This window comes from Chiloscyllium plagiosum, unplaced genomic scaffold (genome assembly GCF_037043375.1).
Source record: "Chiloscyllium plagiosum isolate Xiang-an unplaced genomic scaffold, Cpla_swu_hap1 HiC_scaffold_18, whole genome shotgun sequence".
Lineage (NCBI taxonomy): Eukaryota > Metazoa > Chordata > Chondrichthyes > Orectolobiformes > Hemiscylliidae > Chiloscyllium > Chiloscyllium plagiosum.
The window spans coordinates 31,545,899-31,569,979 of NW_028270156.1; the positions used below are offsets into that span (position 1 = coordinate 31,545,899).

Here is a 24,081-nt window from a genome sequence, read left to right on the forward strand (position 1 = left end):
AAACACAATGCCCTGAGTATTGTAGAAATAGACAGGGTTCATAAACATCAGATGCCTGATGAATGGCTTTTGCCCAAAATGTTGATTTTTCCTGCTCCTCGGATGCTGCTTGACCTGCTGTGCTTCTCCAGCACCACTCTGACCTTGACTCTGATCTCCAGCATCTGCTCTACCCACTTTCGTCAGGGTTCATAAACATAGCAAGAGGCCTATAGAGACTGCAAACCAAACGATAATTTTATTAAAAAGGAACTTGTGAAAAATAAAAATATACCCTGAGGATAAGATGTTTCAGCTCATCATCTGAAAGGAAGGCAGGTTTGTAGTTCGCCTCTGAGTAAGCATTGGTGGCTCCTGAAACCACAAATGATAAAACAGGTATAAGAATTAATATTAAAATCAGATTAGATTGAAAATTTAATTCCATTTCAAACCATTATTCGCCCCAGCTGAAGCTGCTGTTCGCTGCAGTGAAAACCAATTACCTTTCCTGCAGCAGTTACTGAGAGTTGTGACTTTTAATAAATCAGACATAGATTAATTACTTAGAATAGTTAATAACTCGTGTTTAGTACAGAAATCTGGTCTCTGCTTTCAATCAACCTTGGTCTGACAGTCAAGTAAATTGGGGGACTGTACATAGCTTCAATTCAAATCTTCTGTATGACTCCAGAAGTAGTGGGGCTTGATTTACAACATATTATCCCAGTTTGATGTGCAATTGCTACAGATTTATTACATTTTATTCCATAATTTTCTCACTGGAATTTAGAGTTGCCTTATCATAACTTCAGAAAGGGAAACTGATCTGCTGAAAAACAGATGGTTTCGGACTTCCACTTTTCCAAATCTCTCCTGCAATTGCGAGTTTTCCTCACTTTGAGTCTGGGCAGACTCATTGATAGAGATCGAATATATTTTCATCATATGTTCAGAGGTGGGAGTCCCTGAGCGAGGCCAGCCTTTATGCCCCATCTCTTAATTCCTCTTGACCAGGCTGCAGAGAATACAACTGAGTCGCTTACTCAGCCCCGTCAGAGATAATTGAGTTAAAAAAAAACCCACAGTCTTATGGATATGGAATCAAAAACAAAGCTAGGTTGAAGAAGAACAGATCTTCTTCCCTAAAGGACATGTTGACAATCTGCTTGGTTGATGGTTGCCAGTATGGAAATTTTCTTTGGAATTTAAGATTTATTTAATTCACGAAATTTAAATATCCCAACTGCCATTGAACACATATCTCTGAGTTGTAGTCCAGGTGGCTGGATTACCAGTTAAGTAATCATGATGAGGGGCATAGAGAGGGTGAATAGCCAAGGTCTTTTTTTCAGGGGAACAGATTCCAAAATTAGAGCACATAGATTTAGGGTGAGAGAAAGATTTAAAAACGACCCAAGGACCAACTTTTTCACGCATATGTAGAATGTTCTCCCAGGGGAACTGGTGGAGGTTGGTACAATTACAATATTTAAAAAGGATGGGAATTTGGATAGGAAGGGGTCAGGGGTATATGGCCCAAATGTTGGTAAATGGGACTAGATTGATTTAAGACTAAAGGATTTGTTTCCATGCTGTATATCTCTATGGCTCTTAAGTAACGTAACCACAAAGCCACCACATCTGACTTCTATCACTTGCCAAAACTCCATTGTCATTGTATTAGGTGACTACCAGGCTTGTAGGTGAAGCCAGAGGGACCGAGGTCTTTTACAGTCTTCCAATTTCAGTGCTTGTGCACAATGCAGTTTGAAAAATAGTAAAATTGTTTATGCAACAAATAAACAAATCTCATATAGGTTTGTTGGACATCACAAAATTGCAGCCAACCTTCACTTCCTAGTTCCTTACCTCTTAGGGTCTTCATGTGCTGTACAGCCATCCTAAGCACAGTGAGCTTGTCCAACTTCCGTGACATGGCATTGCATGTTGGCACCATCGATGCCAACTCATCAATAAAACTGTTCATCTTATCCCGACGCCGCTTTTCAATCTGGCTATGAGCCTCTCTGAAATGTGAGCAATAGAATGCAATAACTCTCCCAGATTCAGCTTAATAGACAGTTGCACCGTTAAATGATTTTAGGTGGATGCACTTTAATTGATATTTTACAGAATGACAGGATTCAATCCTTTTTAAAATGCTTTGTCAACATGTTCTTGTTGGAGGGGGGGGGGGTCACTGGACCCGCAATGTGAATTCTGCTTTCTCCCTACAGATGCTGCCAGACCTGCTGTGTTTTTGCAGCAATTTCTGTATTTGTTTCAACATTCACTGTCCATTTCCAGCCCAAGAAAATGTCAGAGAGGTCCTTCATCCTACAATGTGTATGTTGACACACACTGCCTCGGAGTCCTCTAATTATTGACTACCCTGCCAGTTTAATCCATTTGCTTCCCGATTCGTTTGGAAATTTCTATTGCAATTTCCCAGTTATTCTTTTCATCCCTCAGAAGAACAATCCCAGCTTCTTGAGTTCTGATTCCGAGCTTTAAAAATACAGTACAAAGAACTGGAGGATTACCTGGCATTTTTGACTTTGCCGTGTTGATCTGTACATTCCATCCTAGATAAGAGAGATATGTAAAGTTATGATAAAACCCATCATATTCTCAGAAATATTTTGGTGGACTCGTTGGCTTAAGTTGTGAAAAATATTTGAAATTTAGATTTGCAAATGGAACTGATTTACACCATTCAAATGATCGAGTTCACTGATTTAAAGTAAGCACTCTCCACTAAACCAAGGCTGCACTTAGAAAAAAAATTCAATGGAAAGTCAAGGTACAAGTGCTAAGGTTTGTGGAAGATTTTGAATTCTGTATAGAAACACCGTAGTGTTGAATATGGGCCACATATCTTTGGTTAAACATTTGGCTGGCTTGTTAGATACCAGGTAACATGGAAGATCTGAGAGTCACCTGTCCAACTTCTCAAATACAGAAGGTAGATTAATGTTTAAAAAAAAAAAGGGCACCAGTTCGTACTCTCACATTAGACACATTATCGAATCTTACGTAATCTTTTAAAAAATTTGTTCATGTGGCGTGGACGTCATTAGCTAGACCAGCATCTATTGCCCATCCTTAACTATCTTAACTGAATGGTTCACTTGGCTATTTCAGAGGACAGTGTTGAGAGTGTGTTGCTGGAAAAGTACAGCAGGTCAGGCAGCATCAGAAGAGCAGGAAAATCGAAGTTTCGGGCTGGAGCCCTTCATCAGGAATGAGGCGGGGGGTGGGGGGGTGGATGGAGAGATTAATGGGAAGGGGGTGGGGCTGGGGAGAAGATAGCTGAGAGTGCATAGATGGATGGAGGTGGGGGTAAAGGTGATCGGTCGGAGAGGAGGGTGGAGCGGATAGGTGGGAAGGAAGATTGACAGGTAGGACAGGTCATGAGGACAGTGCTCCGGGACACCCGCATGAATCAACCCCACCGCCCCATGGCCCAACATTTCAACTCCCCCTCCCACTCTGCCAAGGATATGCAGGTCCTGGGCCTCCTCCATCGCCACTCCCTCATCATCCGACGCCTGGAGGAAGAAGGTCTTATCTCCCACCTCGGAACACTCCAACCCCAGGGCATCAATGTGGACCTCACCAGTTTCCTCATTTCCCCTTCCCCCACCTTACCCCAGTTACAACATTCCAGCTCAGCACCATCCTCATGACCTGTCCCACCTGTCAATCTTCCTTCCCACCTATCTGCTCCACCCTCCTCTCCGACCTATCACCTTTACCCCCCACCTTCATCCACCTATTGTACTCTCAGCTACCTTCGCCCCAGACCCACCCCCCTCCTATTTACCTCTCGACCGCCCCCGCCCCAAGGCTCCCAGCCTCATTCCTGATGAAGGGCTTTGGTCTGAAACGTCGATTTTCCTGCTCCTCTGATGCTGCCTGGCCTGCTGTGCTTTTCCAGCAACACACTCAACTCTGACCTCCAGCATCTGCAGACCTCACTGTATCCTATTTCAGAGGGCAGTTAAAAGTAAACATTCTTATGGTGTGGAGTCACATGTAAGCTAAACCAGGTAAGGTTGAGAGGTTTTCTTCCCTAAAGGCCATTTTAAGAAACCCATCTGGTTCACTAATGACAATCAACAGTGGTTACATGGTCACCATTAAGCGAGTTTTGTTTTATTGGATTCAAATTTCACCACCTGCCATAGTGGAATTCAAACCTATGTCTCCAGAGCATTAGTCTGGGTTCTGGATGACGGGTCCCATGACCTTACCACAATGTCACCACCTTCTACATAAGGATGATCATTTGGGCCATCAAATCTGTGCCAAATCTTTGACAGTTATCCTGAGCAGAATCTCCTTTCAGAAATAGGTGAGAATGTATAGGGTATAAGCAGGTAGGGAAAGAGTGAGGTTCTTGTTTCACAAAACTCAGGAGGTTCAGCTGAGCATGACTCAGATCAGATAAGAAATTAGTTATCAACAGGGTGCTGGAGGCAAGGGTAATGGGTTAGCAAGGTGGAAAAGTAGTCATTATGTGGAGCTATTTAAGGTTAAGAACATTCATTGTGTAATATCAGATGGCTTAATCTTTGCTATTGACACTCGTTCACTGTAATGGCCACTTAATGAATATGTATGTTGCCTTATCTGGATTCTCCTCCCTGTAAAATGACTAAATAATTCATTAAGAAACTGCTGTTCCAGAGAAAAGACCAAGAACTCATGTCCCTGTGCACATGGGTGATTGTTCTCTCTCCCTCCAGGGCCCGTAATAAAGATGAAGGATGTAAAGCCATACTGTGTCTCTGATCATTTTGCTTTAACTGAGGGGGAGGAAGGGGGGGGGGAAAGAGAGAAGAACGGGACGACAATATTGGCGCAGCCGGCAGGATCCAAATGAATAGTTATGATCGAACAGTGTCAGCGGCCACCCAGAACATCGGTATCTCGAGACGGACGGACCCACAAGGTAAGATTTTAAACCTTGATCCTTCTCGATATTCCTGTGTGTTGGAGATGGTCCCCTTGCTTGATTGCTCTCTATTCTATGGATTCCTCAAACAGTAATTAGTTCAGTCGATAGACACAGTTTCACAAGCATGCTGGCAGGCAGAGTTTCAAGCCTTCTGCGCTGCATTGGAGGAGGGGCAGGGGTGTGTGGTTTTTAAGGTTAGAGTCCTCTGCACGGTGCTGGGGTTCGAGTCCCCTGGGTGGGTTTAAGTGAGATATGAGCACTCTGTGAACAGTAAAGTAAGAAAGGGATTAAAGTCCCCTAATGGCAAAATTTGAGGTTCTGTGAATCTGTGTTCATGGCGGGACGGGGGAGAAAAAGAGTGTGGCTTGGACTGCGGCAGCATGCAGTCCACTCGGAGGGTTTTCTCTTTTCTAAGTACAATTTCAGCAAAACAAAAAAAAAGAGAAAACACTGAAATTAAGGTTGTACTAATACTTGGGTTGAAAACGGAAAGTTGCAATGTAAATTGTGCCATGCTGTGAGTGTTTGATATTTAAATACTTTAATTTGTTAAAATACTGGTTCGGAAAAGCCTTTTTAAGTAACTGCTTTGCCTTGTTTGAATCAGGATTTCTATTCAATGTATTTTGTGGGCTGTGTAGTGGGGGAGATTTTGTTATTACATTGAAATTGTACGATATTATGTCGTTTTTAAAACTATCAAACTTGTAACCTTAAGACAAACTGAATGAATGCGTTGAGCCCCTGATGTGTTTGAAATATTACAATGCCTGTTTAAAAAAAAACAGTAGGGTCAGCAGTCATGCTTTAACCAGATGAGAGTATTGTATTAGGATATCTTTGCTGCTGCTGTGTTTATAATGCAAAGTGTTCACAAAAGGAAGAGTGCATTTTGAGTTTGATGTTTTTAGAGCATATTAGAACTTAAGGCTGTTTCAGTTCTTTCAATTCTTGTTCAGACTTCATTGGCCCCCTTCATATTGCAAATTCAAACAATGTTGATTTCTATCAAAGTTGCCACAGTAATTCCGACTGTTTCACTTGGGAACTTTCATTTAGAGAACATATTTTAATATATTCTGCATTTGTTTCCCACGAACGTTTGAGATTTAAATCTGAACTGAAACTACCTCTTAAATGGCCTAAGCACAGGAAACATTGTTGTTTTCTTGCTGTTCCAGATTTTGGAAATACTTTTCCTGACAGCTTTCACATTAGTCAAGTATTCATTTGTTAAAGGAAAATAATTTTTGAATAACCTGAATGAGGTACGCAAGTGTTTGATTTCAGCACCATTGTTTATAATTAACTAAATTGTTTAGGCAGTACAATTTAGAAGTTTATGGGTTTGTGGGCGGCACGGTGGCACAGTGGTTAGCACTGCTGCCTCACAGCGCCAGAGACCTGGGTTCAATTCCCGCCTCAGGCGACTGACTGTTTGCACATTCTCCTCGTGTCTGTGTGGGTTTCCTCTGGGTGCTCCGGTTTCCTCCCACAGTCCAAAGATGCGCAGGTCAGGTGAATTGGCCGTGCTAAATTGCCCGTAGTGTTAGGGAAGGGGTAAATGTAGGGGCATAGGTGGGTTGCGCTTCGGCGGGTCGGTGTAGACTTGTTGGGCCGAAGGGCCTGTTTCCATGCTGTAATGTAATGTAATCTAATCTAATCTATTGTAATCTAATCAAAGATAAAACTTGAATTTTTTTCCCTACATGGAAGGATTCATCAAATTCTATCTACTGTAACAGACTAGTAATTTATTTTTATAATCACTGTATGCTGTGTGTCAATAACTTGCTTAGATGCTAGCTGTCAGAGTCTTATGAAAGCTGGCAGTGCCATTGGTTATCATGAAATAATAAAAGGAGGGAATGAGAACGTGTATAGGGTGTAAGCAGGTAGGGAAAGAGTTAAGTTGAGTTTTATGAAACAAGAGATTCAGCTGAGCAGGACTCAGATCAGATAACAACTTACAGTTAACAATAAGATGCGGAAGGCAAGGGCAATGGGTTAACAAGGTGGAAAAGCATTCATTATGTAGAGCCATTTAACAATATTGGAAGCATTCAACATATAAGGTCAGTTTAACAAGGTGAAAAATATTCATTATGTGAAGCCAGTTAAGGTTAAGAACATTCATTGTGTAACACCAGATGGTTTAATCTTCACTATTGACACTCGTTGATTGTAATGGTCACCTAATCAATACGTATGTTGTCTTATCTAGATGCTCCTCCCTGTAAAATTAGTATTAATTCATTAAGAAACTGCTGTTCCGGAGTGAAGACCATGAACTCATGTCTCTGTGCACCTGGGCAATTGTGCTCTCTCCCTCCAGAGCCCGGAGTAAAAATGAAGAAAGTAAAACTATACTGTGTCTCTGAGCGTTTTGCCTCGACTGAGGGGGGATCCCAGCCAACATGAGGAGCTCCCTTCCTTCATTTTTTTTGTGGGGGTTGGGTGGAGTGCTGATCTGTGAAAGACTGCCTCAGAAAACCCAGCCTATTAACTTGGAAGAAATGCTGCTCTGATTGATGAGCAGGCAAGGGGATGGGTAATAACTAGGTTTGTTTTGGATGAATTTCAGTTCAGGGAGTGTTTAGCTGAAGCACCAGCCAGAAAAGCTATGAATTAGTCAGGTGCAGAGGTAACAAAAACATGATACCATTTCCAGGGATGGTTTAACATTCACAAAACTTTGTCTACAACTTGGGGATATTTTTTGTTTAGTTTTGTTGACAATTTGTTGGAAGATGATAATGGGATGGGTGCCATGGAACCAGAATTAGTCAGGTTCTATAATTGGAAGGATGATCAACCTATTTTGCTATGTTGCCTCCTATGCTGCAACCTAGCAATTTCTGCTCAGTGTCATAACAGGGAAATTACAGCATTGTTCCAGAACAAGGAAGCTTAGCAGGAGGTCCCATTTCTTGATTGCCCTGGGACATTTTACTATGTCAAAGTGTGCAATATAAAAGCAAGCTGCTACTTTAACTTATACCCAACACAATGATATGTCCCCATGTTGTTAAACAAAGTATCCTATACCTCAGAGGACAATGGAGATCTGCAAATTACTCATGTAAAAATCAGAGTGTAAAAAGTGCATGAATCAATAAGAAACGAGCAAATACATATGACTCACTACTACTATCCAAATTTTTCACATGAGGTATCTTTAAGGTTGACCAGAAACAAAACAATTAGCTCTTCTAAAGCATGAAGTCTCAATTTTAAAAAAATATCTGATTATACCTGTTGTGTTGATCCTCTTTGTCAGTGTCCATCCCATCTCTGAAAGCAACACAAACAAATAATCTTTGGAAGGCTTTCCTCAGTTCCAGAATGCAAACAACAGCTACAGAATTATTAGTCTGTCCAAGCCAAACACTACCATCTCTTATTCCAACGTGGCTCATGGAATTTTTCAGCAAATAGAACCACCTAAAGCAGAAGGGCTCTGTGCATATTTGCACAAGAGATAGAGGGAAATATGGGGGCAAAAGTAGCGTGGGCAGTGGAATAAAAGGGCCATGGCAGAAGAAAAATGATCCAGGCAGACATTGCAAGCGAACAAGCAAAGAATCCAAGGAAGCGTGGGCAAATGAAAGAGGGTGCCAATGGGCGAGATGCCAAAAGGGAAACCCAACAAATGTTGGGGTGAATGGGGAGGGGGAGGCACAGATCAAATCAGAAGGTAGGAACAAATGGGCAAATGAAGGATTGGATGAGAAGATGGGGCAGAGTGGACAGAAAGAGGGCACACAAGCTAGGGAGAGCGAATTCATGACTGAACATGAGGAGTCAAGAGCTGGATGTTCTGTATTCTATGTTAAGGCTGAAAACAGACTTGGATCAAAATTCCTGAAGAAGGGCTTATGCCCGAAACGTCGATTCTCCTGCTCCTTGGATGCTGCCTGACCTGCTGCGCTTTTCCAGCAACACATTTTTCAGCTCAAAAAGGTGTAACACAATGATGAGGTGGTATGAGTCAGCTGTATCCCTTTGTTCTACAAAAACAGTTTGTTACAATATTTCATGAAAACCCACACTGTAAGGTTGGTGTTGACTATAGACAATGTTTAAATCGAAGCACCAAAATCCCATGTCCACACTTGAATAACCTCTTAATACACTTTCCTACATCACAGAAGTGGTAACCCTTCAAATATACTTCACTGGCTGTAAAGCACTTTGGGACATTGAAGTCTTGGAAGGCGCTCTATAAACACACCTTCTACCTGTGTATCAAGATGATTCATAGTTTACAAAGTCATCCATTACATTGTACGAACTATCACTTGTTAAAAAGGTCTCTACAGTACAGATGAAATTTCACAAAGATTCTATTTTAGGTATTTATCAACAATTCAAAATAGCATGATAACAGTTTGAGAACTTGAACTAGACTCTCAAAAAAAAAACACTTTTTAAAGACTGGTTAATAAAAATCAGTAAAAGTGATCAATTTGTCATTAAAAATCTTACTGACATCATTCAGTGAAGATCAGCCCCCTTCCTTAATTAAGCCTATTGTGACTAAAATCCAACATCCAGTGACTCCCAGCTACATCAAGCCTTCATGGAAATAAAAAAGACCTAGCACTCACTATATTAGTGACAGTTTATAGCTGGAAACAAATTTTCCAAATAGAAAAATGTCTAATTCCTGACTGGTCTGTGGAGTGTCTAAATAGCTAAATCTATGAGTCAAAATCTAATAGATCATAAAATGTCAGAGCTCAGAAAGCACTCTGTTTGATCGAACTGAGTGACTCATCAGTGTGAAAAAGACTCTGCTCTGGTGCCACTTACTGATCAATTTGAAACAACTCATTACACCATCCTGTCTCTCTCCTCCCAACTCCTAGCTTTCTGAAGTGGACATGTGCTAAGTTGTTTCATATTTTCAAACTAAAAGCCATCAAGTCGGAGAAAAAATAAGGACAATAATCCTTTTACTTCCATGACAAATGAATTTACAATGGCTTAAAATGCTAGATAATAGACCTGTTGGTCAAAACCATTCAATCACCATTTTCAACTAAACCCATTTGCTACCAGAACTGTCATTTCAGGTCAACAGTTCTTGAGGAACTACCTTCCCCAGTGAGGTCTATGAGTTGGCTCAATGGGTGACTGTCATGGCTTGGGCTGTATTCCTTTGTTCTGGATTTTCCACAAGAAGAAATAGTTTCTCGAGATCTATCCTAACAAAACCCCTTAACATTCTGAACTCCTAATATTACACTGTTTAGAAATGTGCCAATTTATTTTCTCAGATTCAAAGTGAATGACCTACATTTATCTACACTGAACCTTAACTACTATAGTTTTGCAGATCTACTGTGTTCTTTTATAATTTCCTACACCTACCAGAACTACATACTGCTCTACTACAAACATAGAAATTAGGAGAAGGAATGAGCCATTCAACCCATTTGAGCTTTCTCCATCATTTAATAAGATCATGGCTGATTTTATTGGAGTTTCAATTCTACTTTCCTACTCCCAATATCACTCGACTCACTTATTAGTTTAGAATTTACCTACTTCTGCCTTAAGAACATTCAACGATTCAGGCTGCATTGCTCTCTAGGGAAGAGATCCAAATACACATGACTTTCATGGATACATTCTCCTCATCCTCACCTTAAAAGGGGGTTATTTATAAACTGTGTCCCCTAGTTCATGTCTCATCCTTCCAGTGTCCACACTGTCAAGTACCTTCTGGATCTTTCAATAAGATCACCTCTCATTCTTCTAAGTTCCAAAGGATACAAGGCCAGCCTGTCCGTCATTAAGCAAGCTGCAACCTACCCCAAGTCCAGGTATCATTTAAATGAAACTTCTCTGAACTGCTTCTAATGTACTGACATCCTTTTTTTTCCCCAATATGGAGACCAAAACTACACACCGTACCCAAATGTGGCCCCGCCAATTTTCCATACAATTGTAGCAAAACATTATGATATTGATATTCCATTCTCATTACAATTAATGACAACATTCTATTTACCCTTCTAGTCACTTACTGTACCTGCACATTAACCTTATCTGATTCATGTTCAGGACATCCAGATCTCTCTACACCTCAGAGTTCAGCAATTTCTATTTCAGTAACATACTCTTCTATTCTTCCTTCCAACGTGGAGGAGTTTCAATTTTCCCATATTTTACTCCATTTGGTAGATTTTTACCATCTTGAAACCAATTTATATTCTTTTACAGTCCTTATGCAGTCTTCATAAAATACTTTCAAACCTGTCTTTGTGTCATTAAGAAATTTAGCAAACATACACTCTCAGTCCCTTCACCCAATCATTGATAATAAATTGTAAATAGTTGCGGTCTCAGGGTTGATTCCTGGCACTTCACTTCCCACATCTTGCCAAACTCAAAAAGTGCCTGCTCTAGGTTATTTTAGTTAACCAATCTTCTTTCCATGCTAATATGTTATTCCCAATGCCATCAGGACTTATTTGTGTAGTAACTTTTAATGTATTGATTTGGAGATACTGGTGTTGGACTGGGCTGTACAAAGTTAAAATTCACAAGACAGCAGGTTATAGTCCAACAGGTTTAACTGGAAGCACTAGTTTTCGGAGCGCTGCTCCAAAAGCTAGTGCTTCCAATTAAACCTGTTGGACTATAACCTGGTGTCGTGTGAATTTTAACTTTGATATATTGCTTTGTCAAATGTCTTCCAGAAATCTACATGTAGCAAATTCACATCTTCTCCTTTATCCATGTTGTTTGCAACTTTTTCAAATAAATTCAACATATTAATCAATCATGATTTCTTTTTAATAAAATCATGTCAACTCTGTCTGATTACAATGGCACTGTCTGAATGCCTTGCCATAATTTAATAGATTTCCTGCATTTTCTCTATGACAGATGTTAACTGGCCAGTGGATTCCTGCTTTCTGTCTCCATTCTTTCTTGAATAGGAGTCACAAACACCATTTTCTAGTCAGACCAGACCTTCCTGGAATGTAGCAAATTTTTGAAACTAGAAACCAATGCATTTTCTATCTCAACAGCCACTTCTTATAGAACCATGGTTGCTGTTGGCCAAGACCTAGCAGTTAATGTCTGCTTATCTCCTGTCCTTTGTTCAAAAACAACACTGGCTACGCTTCAATTAAAGTACTTGGTTGTTGAGCACTTGGCAACTCATAAAGAGAACTACGATATAATTGCAAGCTCTTCCGTAAAACTGATCACATCAAAAGTGTGTGCGTGCGCAAAAGAAATAATTGACATCCAAGCCAATTGTTATAAACTGGAATACATGAATTAGTTCTTAACAAATTGAGCATATGTAAGCTGCAATCTTGAAATGTGACCATAAAAATCAATTATTCTAACAACAGAATCTCTCAGTTTAAAAAATGCAAAATTACTCATGCAATGTTTTAAATACACAGGATGATGATCTGATGCAGCATGGCCTATTTGTAAACTGATATCTCGATCAAGCCGTTATCCAATTCTAAGCTCCTGAACTCAGAGTGGTGGTATCTTCTTAGGTCCCATGGTCATCTTTAAAAACTTCCAACAGCTTCATAAATGATTTTGGTTGTGCCCTAATTCAATGTCACTGAAGAATATCTCAGACTATTCTCTCCAAGAAACAAAAAGCCAAAAAACTTGAGTGCCTTTGACATTATCCCAGAGGGCTGTGCAGCCAACAAAGTAATTTTTGAAATGTAGGCAGGACAGTGTAAGGTAAGAAACACAGGACACACAAGCTCCCACAAATAGTAAAGAGACAACCACCAGATAATTTTTGCTCCTGTGTGATTTTGATGGAAGGATTTATATTGGGTAGAAAACCAGGGACAGCTTCCTTCCACTTCTTCAGAATAACGCAGAGAATCTTTTAGAGTCATGTTTCCTTTCACAGCTGCCATTTCTGACTGTGGCAGCACCAGGCAGGGGATTGTCACCTTAGTGGTGTGCCCATGTTTCTGGAATTGGAGACGACCCACTTAATAGCTAAAACAAACTAACGAACGTCTGAAATAAATATTTACATTTATATTGGTCTGGATTCCCAAACATCAAACCCCCACATAGCCCCTGCCCACACAATCTACTTACCATCTCTCACCCTTTCTGCATCTACCCTATCCACCCCATTACAAATAGATAACAAAAGACACGGAGATGTGGAAAGAGTCAAGTAGATTCTGTAATAAAGAGGGAATTTCTTATTGAGAATCTGCTGCAGAGAGGTTGTCAAACTGAAGATAAAGCCATCATTATTTAAACTTACTGATAATCTGTGGAACTTCCTTTGCGCTTCCGGTTAAAGTCCATGCTTGCTGTGCCCAAGGAGTTCAATATTAATCCACTTGGATCAGATGAGATAAAATCATTTATTGTTGAGGAGATGTCCATATTTTGGTCTGCCATTGGATGATCTGGAACATTTTAAAGTACAGAATTACAGTTACCTTCCAGGTCAACATACCACCTTATTATTATGCATTTCACATGCGCAGCCCCCACCTCACACACCCCCAGACCCCCAACTTCCATCAAAATATACGCAGACATCCTCACAAAAGAACCAAATTGACGCCTAGAAGTTTAGATGAGGAGAGTTCAAGGTGCCCGATTGTAGCCTTAGAGACTCCACTAAGTGCTCAGAGAGTCCTCAGGCATCACCTTATCACAAACCAAGAATTTGCATTATGTAAAATGAGAAATCAAACTGGTAAAACCCACATCCCCTGCCTCTCTGGGTGTAGAATGCACCATCCAGACCAACATTTCCATGAAATACTGAGGGAGTGTAGTTTTGTTAGTGGTGTCATTTTTTGCATGAGGCAATAAACCAAAGCTTGCATAAATATTAGCATGATGAACCAAATGGCATGCTTTGCTGCTGTTAAATTTCTAATGATTGTCTTACTTTCCAATGTGTACAGAGAAACAAAGCCACCCTTAGAGTCTATCCATTTAAAAGACGGTCTTACCTCCTTCCATTTTCCCTTTGTCCATTTCAGGTGGTGGAAAGAAAGAAAGACTTGTATTGATATACAGAGGAACTTCGATTATCCGAATATCGGATTATCTGGCAAGATCACAAAGTCCCGATGGTTGGCTAAACTATATAAGCCAGCATTCGATTAACCGAACAAAATACTCCCCGCTTGTGTCCTTCGGATAATCGAGGACCCTTTGTAGCGCCTTTCACATCCCTGAGATGATTGCAAAGCGTTTAAAGCCAATGAAACATTTTATTGAAGTACATTCACTCGTAATGGAGGAAATGTGACAGGTAATTCACGCACATGCTCTCACAAACAAATGTGCAAATGACCAAATAATTGATTTTTATGCATTGAGAAACAAATATTGATCAAGGGTACAAACAACAACTTGCAATTAAAGAGCATTTTAGGGAAAGGTCCCAGGTGGGTTATGGCCCATGCATTAATGGTGGAATGATTAAAATTTGGAACATGCAAAAAAAATGGGCATTAGAGGAGTGCAGAGATCTATGATTGTTGGGTTGGAGGAAATTACAGCGCTAGGAAGGGGTGAGTTTGCGGAAAAATTTGCAAACCAGAATGGAGAACTTTAAAACTGATGCTTTGCTAGCCTAAGAGCCAGTGTAGATTAGCAAGAATTGACATGATGAATGAATGGAACGTACTGAAGTAAGCACTGGCAGCAGGATGTTTAGAGAGGAGTGTACTTTATGGAGGACATAACATTGGCTCGGAAGTCATTGGAGTAGTCAAGTCTGGAGTGGAGATTTGAGGGCTTCACAAGCAGATGAGCTGAATCTGGGAGGGCATGGTCAACTATAAATGTAGAAGTAGATATCATGTTGAGGTTGTACAGTACATTGGTACGGTCTCTTCTGGAGTATTTTGCCCAGTTCTGGTTGTCTTGTTATAGGAAGGATATTAAGCTGGAGAGGGTTCAGAAAAGACTTACCAGAATGTTGCCAGGAATGGAGGGTTTGAATTATAAAGACAACCTGGCTAAGCTGGAACTTTTGTTTCTAAACTGGAGTGTAGGAGGTTGAAGGGTGACCTTATAAAGGTTTATAAAACCATGACTGGTATAGATAAGGTGAATGGCACATGTCTCGTGGAGGCTTCAAGACAATGGGGCATTGAAGGAGACAGAAGGAAGATTTACAAAAGAAGACATGAGGACTTTTTTTTTTACGCACAGCGAGTCATTTGTATGTGGAATGAACGTCCAGAGGAAGTGGTGGATGCAGGTACGGTTACAACACTTAAGATATTTGGATACACACATGAATAAGAAAGGCTTGGAGGAATATGGGCCAAGCGCAGGCTGGTGGGACTAGTTTAGTTTGGGATTATGGAGCTGTTGCACTGAAGGGTCGGAGTCCATGCTGTATGACTCTGAGTCTAGGTTAATCATTATGACGTTGAAATTGGAGACTGAAATCTCAGCCTCGGGTCATCCAAGATACCAACCCTATAGTTTGGTCAAGCCTCACGTAGATTCCAGGAAGGGAACAGAGTCAGTGACAAGGGAATAGCATTTATGGAGTATTAATACATTCAGATTGTTAGTAAAAATGGTATACAGAAGCCTTCAAAGGACAGCTGCATGACACATTTTGTCATACATTCTCACAATGTAGGTGTCCTTGGCAAGGTCGGCATACAACTAAGTGGGTTAGCTAAACCATTTCAGAAGACAGCGGATATGGAATTGGAGTTTGCAGGCAAAGCAGATGGAGGCAAAAGAGCATGTGCGTAAGCTTCCTGAAACACGTTCAACCAGAGTGGACTGCCATCGTGTGGAACTGGAGTCACAACGGGTTCCCTTCCCTTCAAAAGGACTTCAACAAACCGGTTTTGTTTTTACAATCGTCCATGCACACTTTGACCAGCCAGCTTCTTTAAGCAAATATTTTGATTATTTTTGTATGAATTTAGTTCTCAGAAAACCATGGTGGGATCTGAAATTACATTGTCAAGATTATTAGTCCAGGTTTCAACACATCCTGACATTGCTCATACCCGATGGAAGGGGGCAGTGTTGGAGGACAAGGATAGAAAGGATTGCTTGGAGGAAGAACGGTTGGGTCCATTCTTGGAGCTTTCATCTCCTGAACTTTTGCACCCCGACCACATGCACATCTTGGCAATGCTAAGTAAATAGATATTTCATTACCTGGTTGGCAGTCAGGAATTTTTTTGCCCCTCTTCCTCCCATGCCTCATTTTTGCAATCCCACCACTATAAATTTACTGTCCCTCTGATTTTTGTCCTAGGTGGCTCACATTACTATCCTGAAGATTAAACCAGGAAATTCTGGAGATTTGGCCATCCGACACTGAGTTTCACCAAGACTATGTTAGAGTTAACCCACATATAGGTTCCCTTACAACATGGGGAGCCATCATCGGTGTCTGACAACTGATTATTATGATGTAGTGTTTGAAAACAGGTACTGTTCCTCCCAGACTGACACCTACTGTTCAACCACAGCTAGCCCGAGATGGTGATCATGGACAGAGGTTAATCCACCCTAACTGGATTGGAGGGAGGGACGTCTGAACTACTTTGCAGAGCTAGAAGATGGATGTAGTAAGAAATACCATTCTCGTCCTCCTTTTCAAAAAAAAATTTGAAGGAAGATTTCTGGGAAATTCCTCTCTTGCCAAAATCAACCAAATCCTAGGAGACAAATGTGATGGGAAAACAATTATAGTTTGACACTGAGAATATCAACCAAAGGAGGAGAGAAAGACAACAAAAGCTATTTGTACATAGAGCTATTGAAGTATTAAAATAACAGAGTCCTGATTCAGAAGGCAAGGAAAAATAAGACAGAGCTGAAATTTATAAAACTATAAGATATAGGTTCAGCATTAGGCCATTTGGCCCATTGAATCTGTTCCACCATTCAATCAAGGCTGAAATGTTTCTCAGTCAAGAGTGCAGTGCTGGATAAACACAGCAGGTTAAGCAGCATCCGAGGAGCAGGGAAATTGACGTTTCGGGCATAAGCCCTTCATCAGGAATGGCTTGAAACGTTGACTCTCCTGCTTCTTGGATGCTACCTGACCTGCTGTGCTTATCCAGCACCACACTCTCGATTCTGATCTCCAGCAGCTGCAGTCCTCACTTTCTCCTCCTGATATCTTTGCCAACCCCATCCTCCTGCCTCCTCCCCTTACTGATTAAGAACTGATTTCTGTCTTAAATACACTCAATGACCTAGCCTCAACAGTCTTCTGCAGCAATGAGTTCCATGGATTTACCAGCCTCTGTTGAAGCTCCAAAGACCATGATCTTCACCGCCTGGAAAGACAAGACCGACATGTAGGAACACTACCAAGTCACTGAGTTCCCTCCAAGTCACACACCATCGTGGCTTTGATGTACATCGCTGCTCCTTCATCATTGCTGAGTCAAAATCATGGAAATCTATCATGTAACACATTTGAACACCTTCATTACATGGAATTCAATGGTTCAAGGCAGCAGCTACCACCAACCGGGGTAACTAAGGATTGGGTGATAAATGCTCAATATATCATCCACATACACATCCCAAGAAAAATGACATTAAAAGAATGATTAAACTCCATACATTTTCAGCTGTCAGCAAATGTTTCAGTACAGATTTATACACTAAGTTTATGGTATTACTGTAGCAGTACTCAAAAGTTCTTGCATAAGCTGTACACACTCAAAAATAGAACATGGTTTCTTGATAACAATATGTCAGGGAGCTTTATGAGAAAATAAAAAAAAAACAAATTACCCGAACCAATCATGTTGCCAAGATACAATAAAGGCCATCTGAATACATGCCACATAGGCGACTTCCTGATTAAGTTCCCTTGTGAAATCTGAGCAAATGCCAACAGTGATGGCCTGGAAACAGTACAGTTTATCTCATTAGGTTGCTCCATTTCTTTCTGCTAATTTGCACAGCAATATAGTCATTCTAAAAGCAACCAAACCTTCAGTCGACTTGAAGTGCTACAAAAGGGAATCCACGCAGCAAGACCTGATTTTCTCATCGCTCGATTGTTGAAGGAGCAGTCATGTGACTGGCTTAATCATACACCAAAGCTGATTACATGGGAGGCTAACACCTCTACTAAGCAATAAATCAAGGTCAATCCTAAAGTAGGTCAGATGAATCAGCTGTTGGAGAAAGAATCGGTGCTACCATCAGTGCTGAATTAACCCTTGTCTCTCACAATAAGCTTTGACAGATGAGGTTACGCTTATAGATATGACAGAGTTAAATCTAGATACACAAATCAATACAAGCAACAATGGAGGATAATGCAGCCATGGAAAAAAGCAAACAAAGCATTGAAGTCCACTTCCAAGAAGATAATTAAAAAGCAGAGAGGATGTGTTAAGTTTGCGTCAATCCTTTGTTAGATCTCATACAGAGTACTGTGCAGAGATCCCCAATGTTATAAATTAGATTAACAGCCACCAGGAAAGGTGCAAAAAAAAGATATACAAGCCTAATACCAGAATTAAGAGTTTAAATCCATCTGGAAAGATTTCTTACAAAAGAGAAGGTGGGGAGTAACCTGTTGGAGGTGTTCAAAGATTATGAAAGCATTCAACACAATAAACTTTGGGAAGATGTGAAGAGAGGGATTTTGGGTTCACAGGAAATCACTGAGTGTTAGAGTAGTACAAAAACATTTTTATCAATTTTCTTTGTTTCAAAGAGGCTGAAATGTAAAATGTTGACATTATGAACTCAGTAGATTCCATTGGAAGCACTGTGTACATTCTGGGCACTGTACGTCAAAACAAATCTATTTGCTCTGGAGGGAGCAGAGATTTATCAGAACGATATTGTGAATAAAAAGGTTAAATTATGAGAATAGACTAAGTTTGAATTCCCTTAATCAGAGAAAATCAATAGAGCTGTCCTTGAGATGTTTAAGATACTAGAAGAAATGGACGGTTTTCCTTTATGAACCTTACTTCCTTTGCTGGGGTAAAGATCATGCCAAGGGGGCATCACCTCAAAGCTTGAGCCAGTTCATTTAGAGGTAATGGAGGGAAGACTTTCTTCAAAAATAGGGGCAGTGAAAATTAGGAATTCACCCCTAAAGGGTGTTGGGCCTAGTGGGGGTCCATTGATAGTTTCAAAACGGAGACAGTTAGATGTTGTCAGATAAGAATAATGAGGCTCACAGGGGCAGCTGTTACCTAATTGGACAATGGAACAGCCTTCAGGGGCTGAACTACCTCTTGCTGCTCCCATGAGCAACAATTTCAAAGAAGCATTATTAAAAGGAAAGCAAATTTAAGTGATGCAGCTATTACTGCATGAAATACCTAAAAGCATAGAAAAATCGATGCTCAATCTTGTACACTTTCCACAATTACCTTGTGACAATGTGCAAGCTTTCATGATGAAAACATGAACTGTAAACAAAGAAAAGACATTGAGCAGTTTCAGATTATTACATACTGAAAAAAATCAATGGTTTTTCTTGGAATATTGATCAGTGCTTGCACAAGTAGGTGGAGGAGTCAAATAAGTGGGGAAGTAATTGGGCAGAGAGATAGCCCAAATCCCTGTGTCCACAGGACATTTGCAAACTAAGGTCCATGGATCCATGGTAGAACAGGATTTCCCCAGTTCTTGGAGGTCAGTTTCCCAACTTTGTATCTGACAGAAAGTTTCAACCAATACAGTACTGTTGAAACTTGGCAACTTGCAGCAAGGGATTTTATGGTCATTTAAAATATGATTGTGACCATAGAAAGAACTTGCACTTTCATTAACTTCAAGTGCCTCAAAGTTCTTTGCAGTGAATTAAAAACTTTTTCAAAGTGCGCTTATGCATTGGTTGTAATGTAGGAAATACAGGAGTCAATTTGCATAAAGCAAGCTCTCACAAAAAAGCAATTTGATAATCACAGATAGTCAGCTTTCTAAATTTGTAAGTATTGCTTGAGGGTTAAACTATTGGTCAGGACAACAGGGAGAATGCTCCTGCTGCTCTTCAAAGCATCCCATGGAAGTTTATGTCCCTACCTGAGTGACAGAAGCCTCGATTTAAAGTGTCATCTAAAAGATGGAACATCCAAAGGTGCAGCATTCATAGTACAACGTGTCAGATATTTGTACTCAAATTGCTGCAGGTGACCTGAATCCATGACCTATCAGAAGGGAGAGGGGGCTGTCTATTGCACTATGGCTGACACCAAACATGACTAATATGAACGTCTCTCAGCGTGCAAGCATTTCCCTGGGAATATTTAAAGTGGCTCAACTTTGAACTTAACCTGCAGCTTTTTTTCCGAATGACATTCTGATTCCCAACATCCAACCTCCCCACACATCCAGAAATCAACTGATTATTCACTGCCTTCACAAATATGATACATAAGAAATAGATCGGCAAAACGTAAGCAATGAGCACACCTGGAAAGCAGCACTGAGGGTTGGCAATATCAACATAGAGATAGCTTTCATGTCAATTCATTTGGGATTAATATTTCCCTTATCTGTGCCACACTATATCATTCAACTCTCTAACAAAACAAATTAGAGCAGGAAGCTGCAATATCTTTGATTTGTGAAGACGGAGGGGAAGTATGAAGGATCATAGAATCATACTGTACGGAAGAAAGCGTGGCGCATCAAGTTTGTACCATCAAAAATATAAACTCGTCCCACTTTCAAATACTTTGAATGTTATGACACTTTAAATTTTCACCCAAGTCCCAGGCTGTGTATTCCGGATCATTACTACTGTCTGGGTGAAATATTCTTCCTCAAATCCCCTCTAAACCCCCTGCTTTTCACTTCAAAATTGTGCCCTCTTGTTAATTTCACCTTGTCCATGCCCCTCATGACATTATGTCAGGCACCTGTCCCCCACAAACCCCCCCCTCATTCCTCCCACTCCAAACAAACCAGTCCAAGCTTATCCAGCCTCTCTTCATTACTGAAATGCTCCATCCGAGGCAACTTCCTGGGAAATGTTCTTTGCATCCCCTCCTGTAAAATCACACCCTTCCAACAGCATGGTGACCAGACTGCACACACTATTCCAGCTGCGGCTCAAACAAAATTCTGTACAGCGCCAACATTACCTCCCAGCTCTTATAATCTACACCTCAACTGATAAAGGCAGGCAAGTACCATGTATGCCTTCTTAACCACCCTATCAACCTGTCCAGCCAACAACAGGGAGCTGTAAACAAGCACATTAGCCCATTCCCCCTCTCCCTACCTTCCCCTCACTTTTGATAGCCCATTATGTGCAATGTGAACTTTCCTTGGAAATAAATTTATTGACTGCACAGGTGATTATAATGGTGGTTAGTATTTAACAAAAGGAATAAAAACGCACAAAAGAAAGTCACAGTGATTGAACAATGTTCTCACTGCTAAATTCAGTCGGGTGTGAGAGCACTTCTGGATAATATTAAAAAAGGGAAAAAAGAAAAGATAAATCATGCAGAATTCAGGGATCTGGGGTAAGAGTGGAAAGGTGGAGTTGAAGTCCAAGATCAGCCATGACTGTACTAATGACAGTGTAGGCTTTACAGGCTGTATAGCCTAATCCGATCTCCTGTATTTGTGTTTTTTAATTATGAATGGTAAAGTGAAATGCACAGGCTACTGACGTATAAAAAAGTGAAACAGCTGAAATTACAGCATTCAGTGTGGTAGGTGGCCAGAGGAAGCACTGATGGAAGAATCAGTTATGGGGAAAGTGGTCGTAGAGTTGATATAGGATGGGACCAGGGTTAATAACTGACCTTCCATGGCATTCCCCAGAGTTACATGGAATGCTTTGGAATTTATAGCTCAGGAAAAGGCCATTAATCCCAAACGGTCCATGCTAGTGTTATGGTCCATGAGAACCTCCTCCATATCAGCATGTCCTTTTCCCACATATGGTTATCATGTTAGGATCATCTGGAATGGCATAGCAGGCTCAAGGGCTGTATAATACACTCCTGATCATTTTTTAAAATTTTCTTATTCTAATAAATATTCTTTTGGGTAGAGAATTCTGCATGCTTCTAGGTTAAAAAAAAAGTTTCTCTTAAGTTCTTTATTGCATTTATTAGTGACTATCTTATAAATATGGCCTTAGCTCTGGTCGTCCACAAATGGAAACATTGGTAATTTTTCAAACTTTACACTGTTGACACCTATTTTTCAGACACCCTCCAGAGATCAGTGTCAGCTCTGATTCTGTGGGTCGTACCCCTTGCTTCCAAATTCCAAGTTCAGGTTAGGGCTTCAGCACAAAAAGCAAGGCTGACACTTCAGCACAGAGCTAAAATATGGTCCCTTTTCAGGCAGGATATTAAACTGTGAACTGGGTAAACATCAAACAATTTTGAAGATCAGCAAAACTCTTCTCCCCAAGATCCTGGCCAATGTGTAATCCTCAAATAAACTTCACAAAAACAGATTACCTGTTCATTATCATATTGTGGTTTGCGGAGGTTTGCTGTGCACAAATAGGTTGTCATTTTGCCGACATTATACAGCAACTACACTTTAAAACCAAGCTGTAAAGAGCTCAGTAGCCATGAAAACACTATATCAGCAGTCTTTTTTTATTGCTGTTATGGATATTTGATTGTGGACATTTTCAGCACCTTTTAAGGTCATAACTCTTAAACAGCTTTACAGATTTGTTTCGCAGAATAATTTACAACTTTTGGATTTTATCCCAGAAACTAAAACACCCCTTAGGTTATGGAGGTGGCTGTGACTGACTGCAGCCTCTAATGGCCATCACTAAAATTACCTTGAACTTGTTTGAGTGCCTAGTGGTGTTTGGGGGCTAGCGGGAGGGAAATTGTAGAGAGCAAGCAGAATTTATCTTCATAGAGTAACCTCTTCAAAATATGTTGGACTAGCTGTAATGATCTCCACTGATTAAAATTGATGGACAAATTTTAAACTGATTACGAGTAAGGCCTCAATCTTAAAAATGACCAGTGTTTTGTTTTGCATGGTGTGGAAGCATTTTACATGTAATGAAGTTTTCCTTCAGTCACTATTAGAACAAACATGGTAAATGTTCCCCTAAAAAAAAAGTCAGAGAATACTATTACAATACCAAGAATACAGAAATGAGAGGAAATATCCCACTCAGTTAATACATACAAAAATCACAACACTCCTGACTGAGCCTTAACCGTGCAGCAGTGAGATACATCGGGTTTACAAAAGGTGTTTCATACGCAAATACACAGACCTGACATACATGCTGAGGTAGGCATTAGCAACAAAGGTACACTTTACATAAAGAAATTAAAAATAATAATATATTTTCAGTTCACAATGCAAAATGGGCAGAAATGCACAACTCAATCTCAGAATATCAGCTCCAAATATGAGAATCAGACTTAATAACATGGCAAAACATTCTAAAATGCTTCATACTAAACTATGCAATAGATTATCAAAGACAGGAGGCCAAAAGCCTCATCAGACACAGGTTTTAGAGCATGTTAAACGAGGAAGAAGAGGCATAGAACTAAATAAATATTTAGGGGGAATATTCCAGGTTATTGGGTCAAAGCAGCTGAAGTTTATAAATGTAATAAATGAAATGCTAATCAGATGTTTAGGAATTTTTTAGGAATAAAAAAACATACAAACATGATACAGCTTTAAGACCACCAAATATGTAAAATAAGGCATTTTCCATAGCTAGTTATAGCAGTTAACATTTGTCAAATTCAACGAGGTCAGAAAAACATGGTTACAGAAGTGAATCCAACGTAAGGTACAACATTTACCACATAACAGACCACAGAACTAGAGGGCATAGGTTTAAGGTGAGAGAGGAAAGATATAAAAGAGACATAAGGGGTAACTTTTTCCACACAGAGGGTGGTACATGTATGGAATGAGCTGCCAGAGCAAGTGGTGGAGGCTGGTACAATTGCAACATTTAAAAGGCGTTTGGATGGGTATGTGAATAGGAAGGGTTTGGAGGGACATGGGCCGGGTGCTAGCAGGTGGGACTAGATTGGGTTGGCATAGATGGGTTGGACAGAAGGGTCTGTTTCCATGCTGTAAATCTCTACGACTCTAAGAGAGAGATGGTGACATAGTGGTAATACCAGTAGACTAGTAATCCAGAGGTT

The 24,081-nt window shown here is 40.3% G+C and overlaps 1 protein-coding gene across 5 annotated transcripts in view; it reads right to left on the reverse strand.

Annotated features, from left to right (window-relative positions):
• The window catches only part of bmal1a (basic helix-loop-helix ARNT like 1a), an 87,956-nt gene that overhangs the window by 62,467 nt on the left and 1,408 nt on the right, over positions 1-24,081 (reverse strand). For 2 of the 5 annotated variants that reach the window (XM_087996398.1, XM_087996396.1), the window contains exons 1-6: positions 17,726-17,921; positions 13,230-13,377; positions 8,201-8,239; positions 2,526-2,567; positions 1,852-2,009; positions 275-354 (exon numbers count right to left, since the gene is read on the reverse strand). In XM_087996398.1, coding sequence (XP_087852524.1) covers positions 275-354; positions 1,852-2,009; positions 2,526-2,567; positions 8,201-8,239; positions 13,230-13,377; positions 17,726-17,876 — 618 coding nt within the window. In that variant the 5' untranslated portion in view covers positions 17,877-17,921. The other 3 variants (XM_087996400.1, XM_087996399.1, XM_087996397.1) reach the window with 3 other exon arrangements.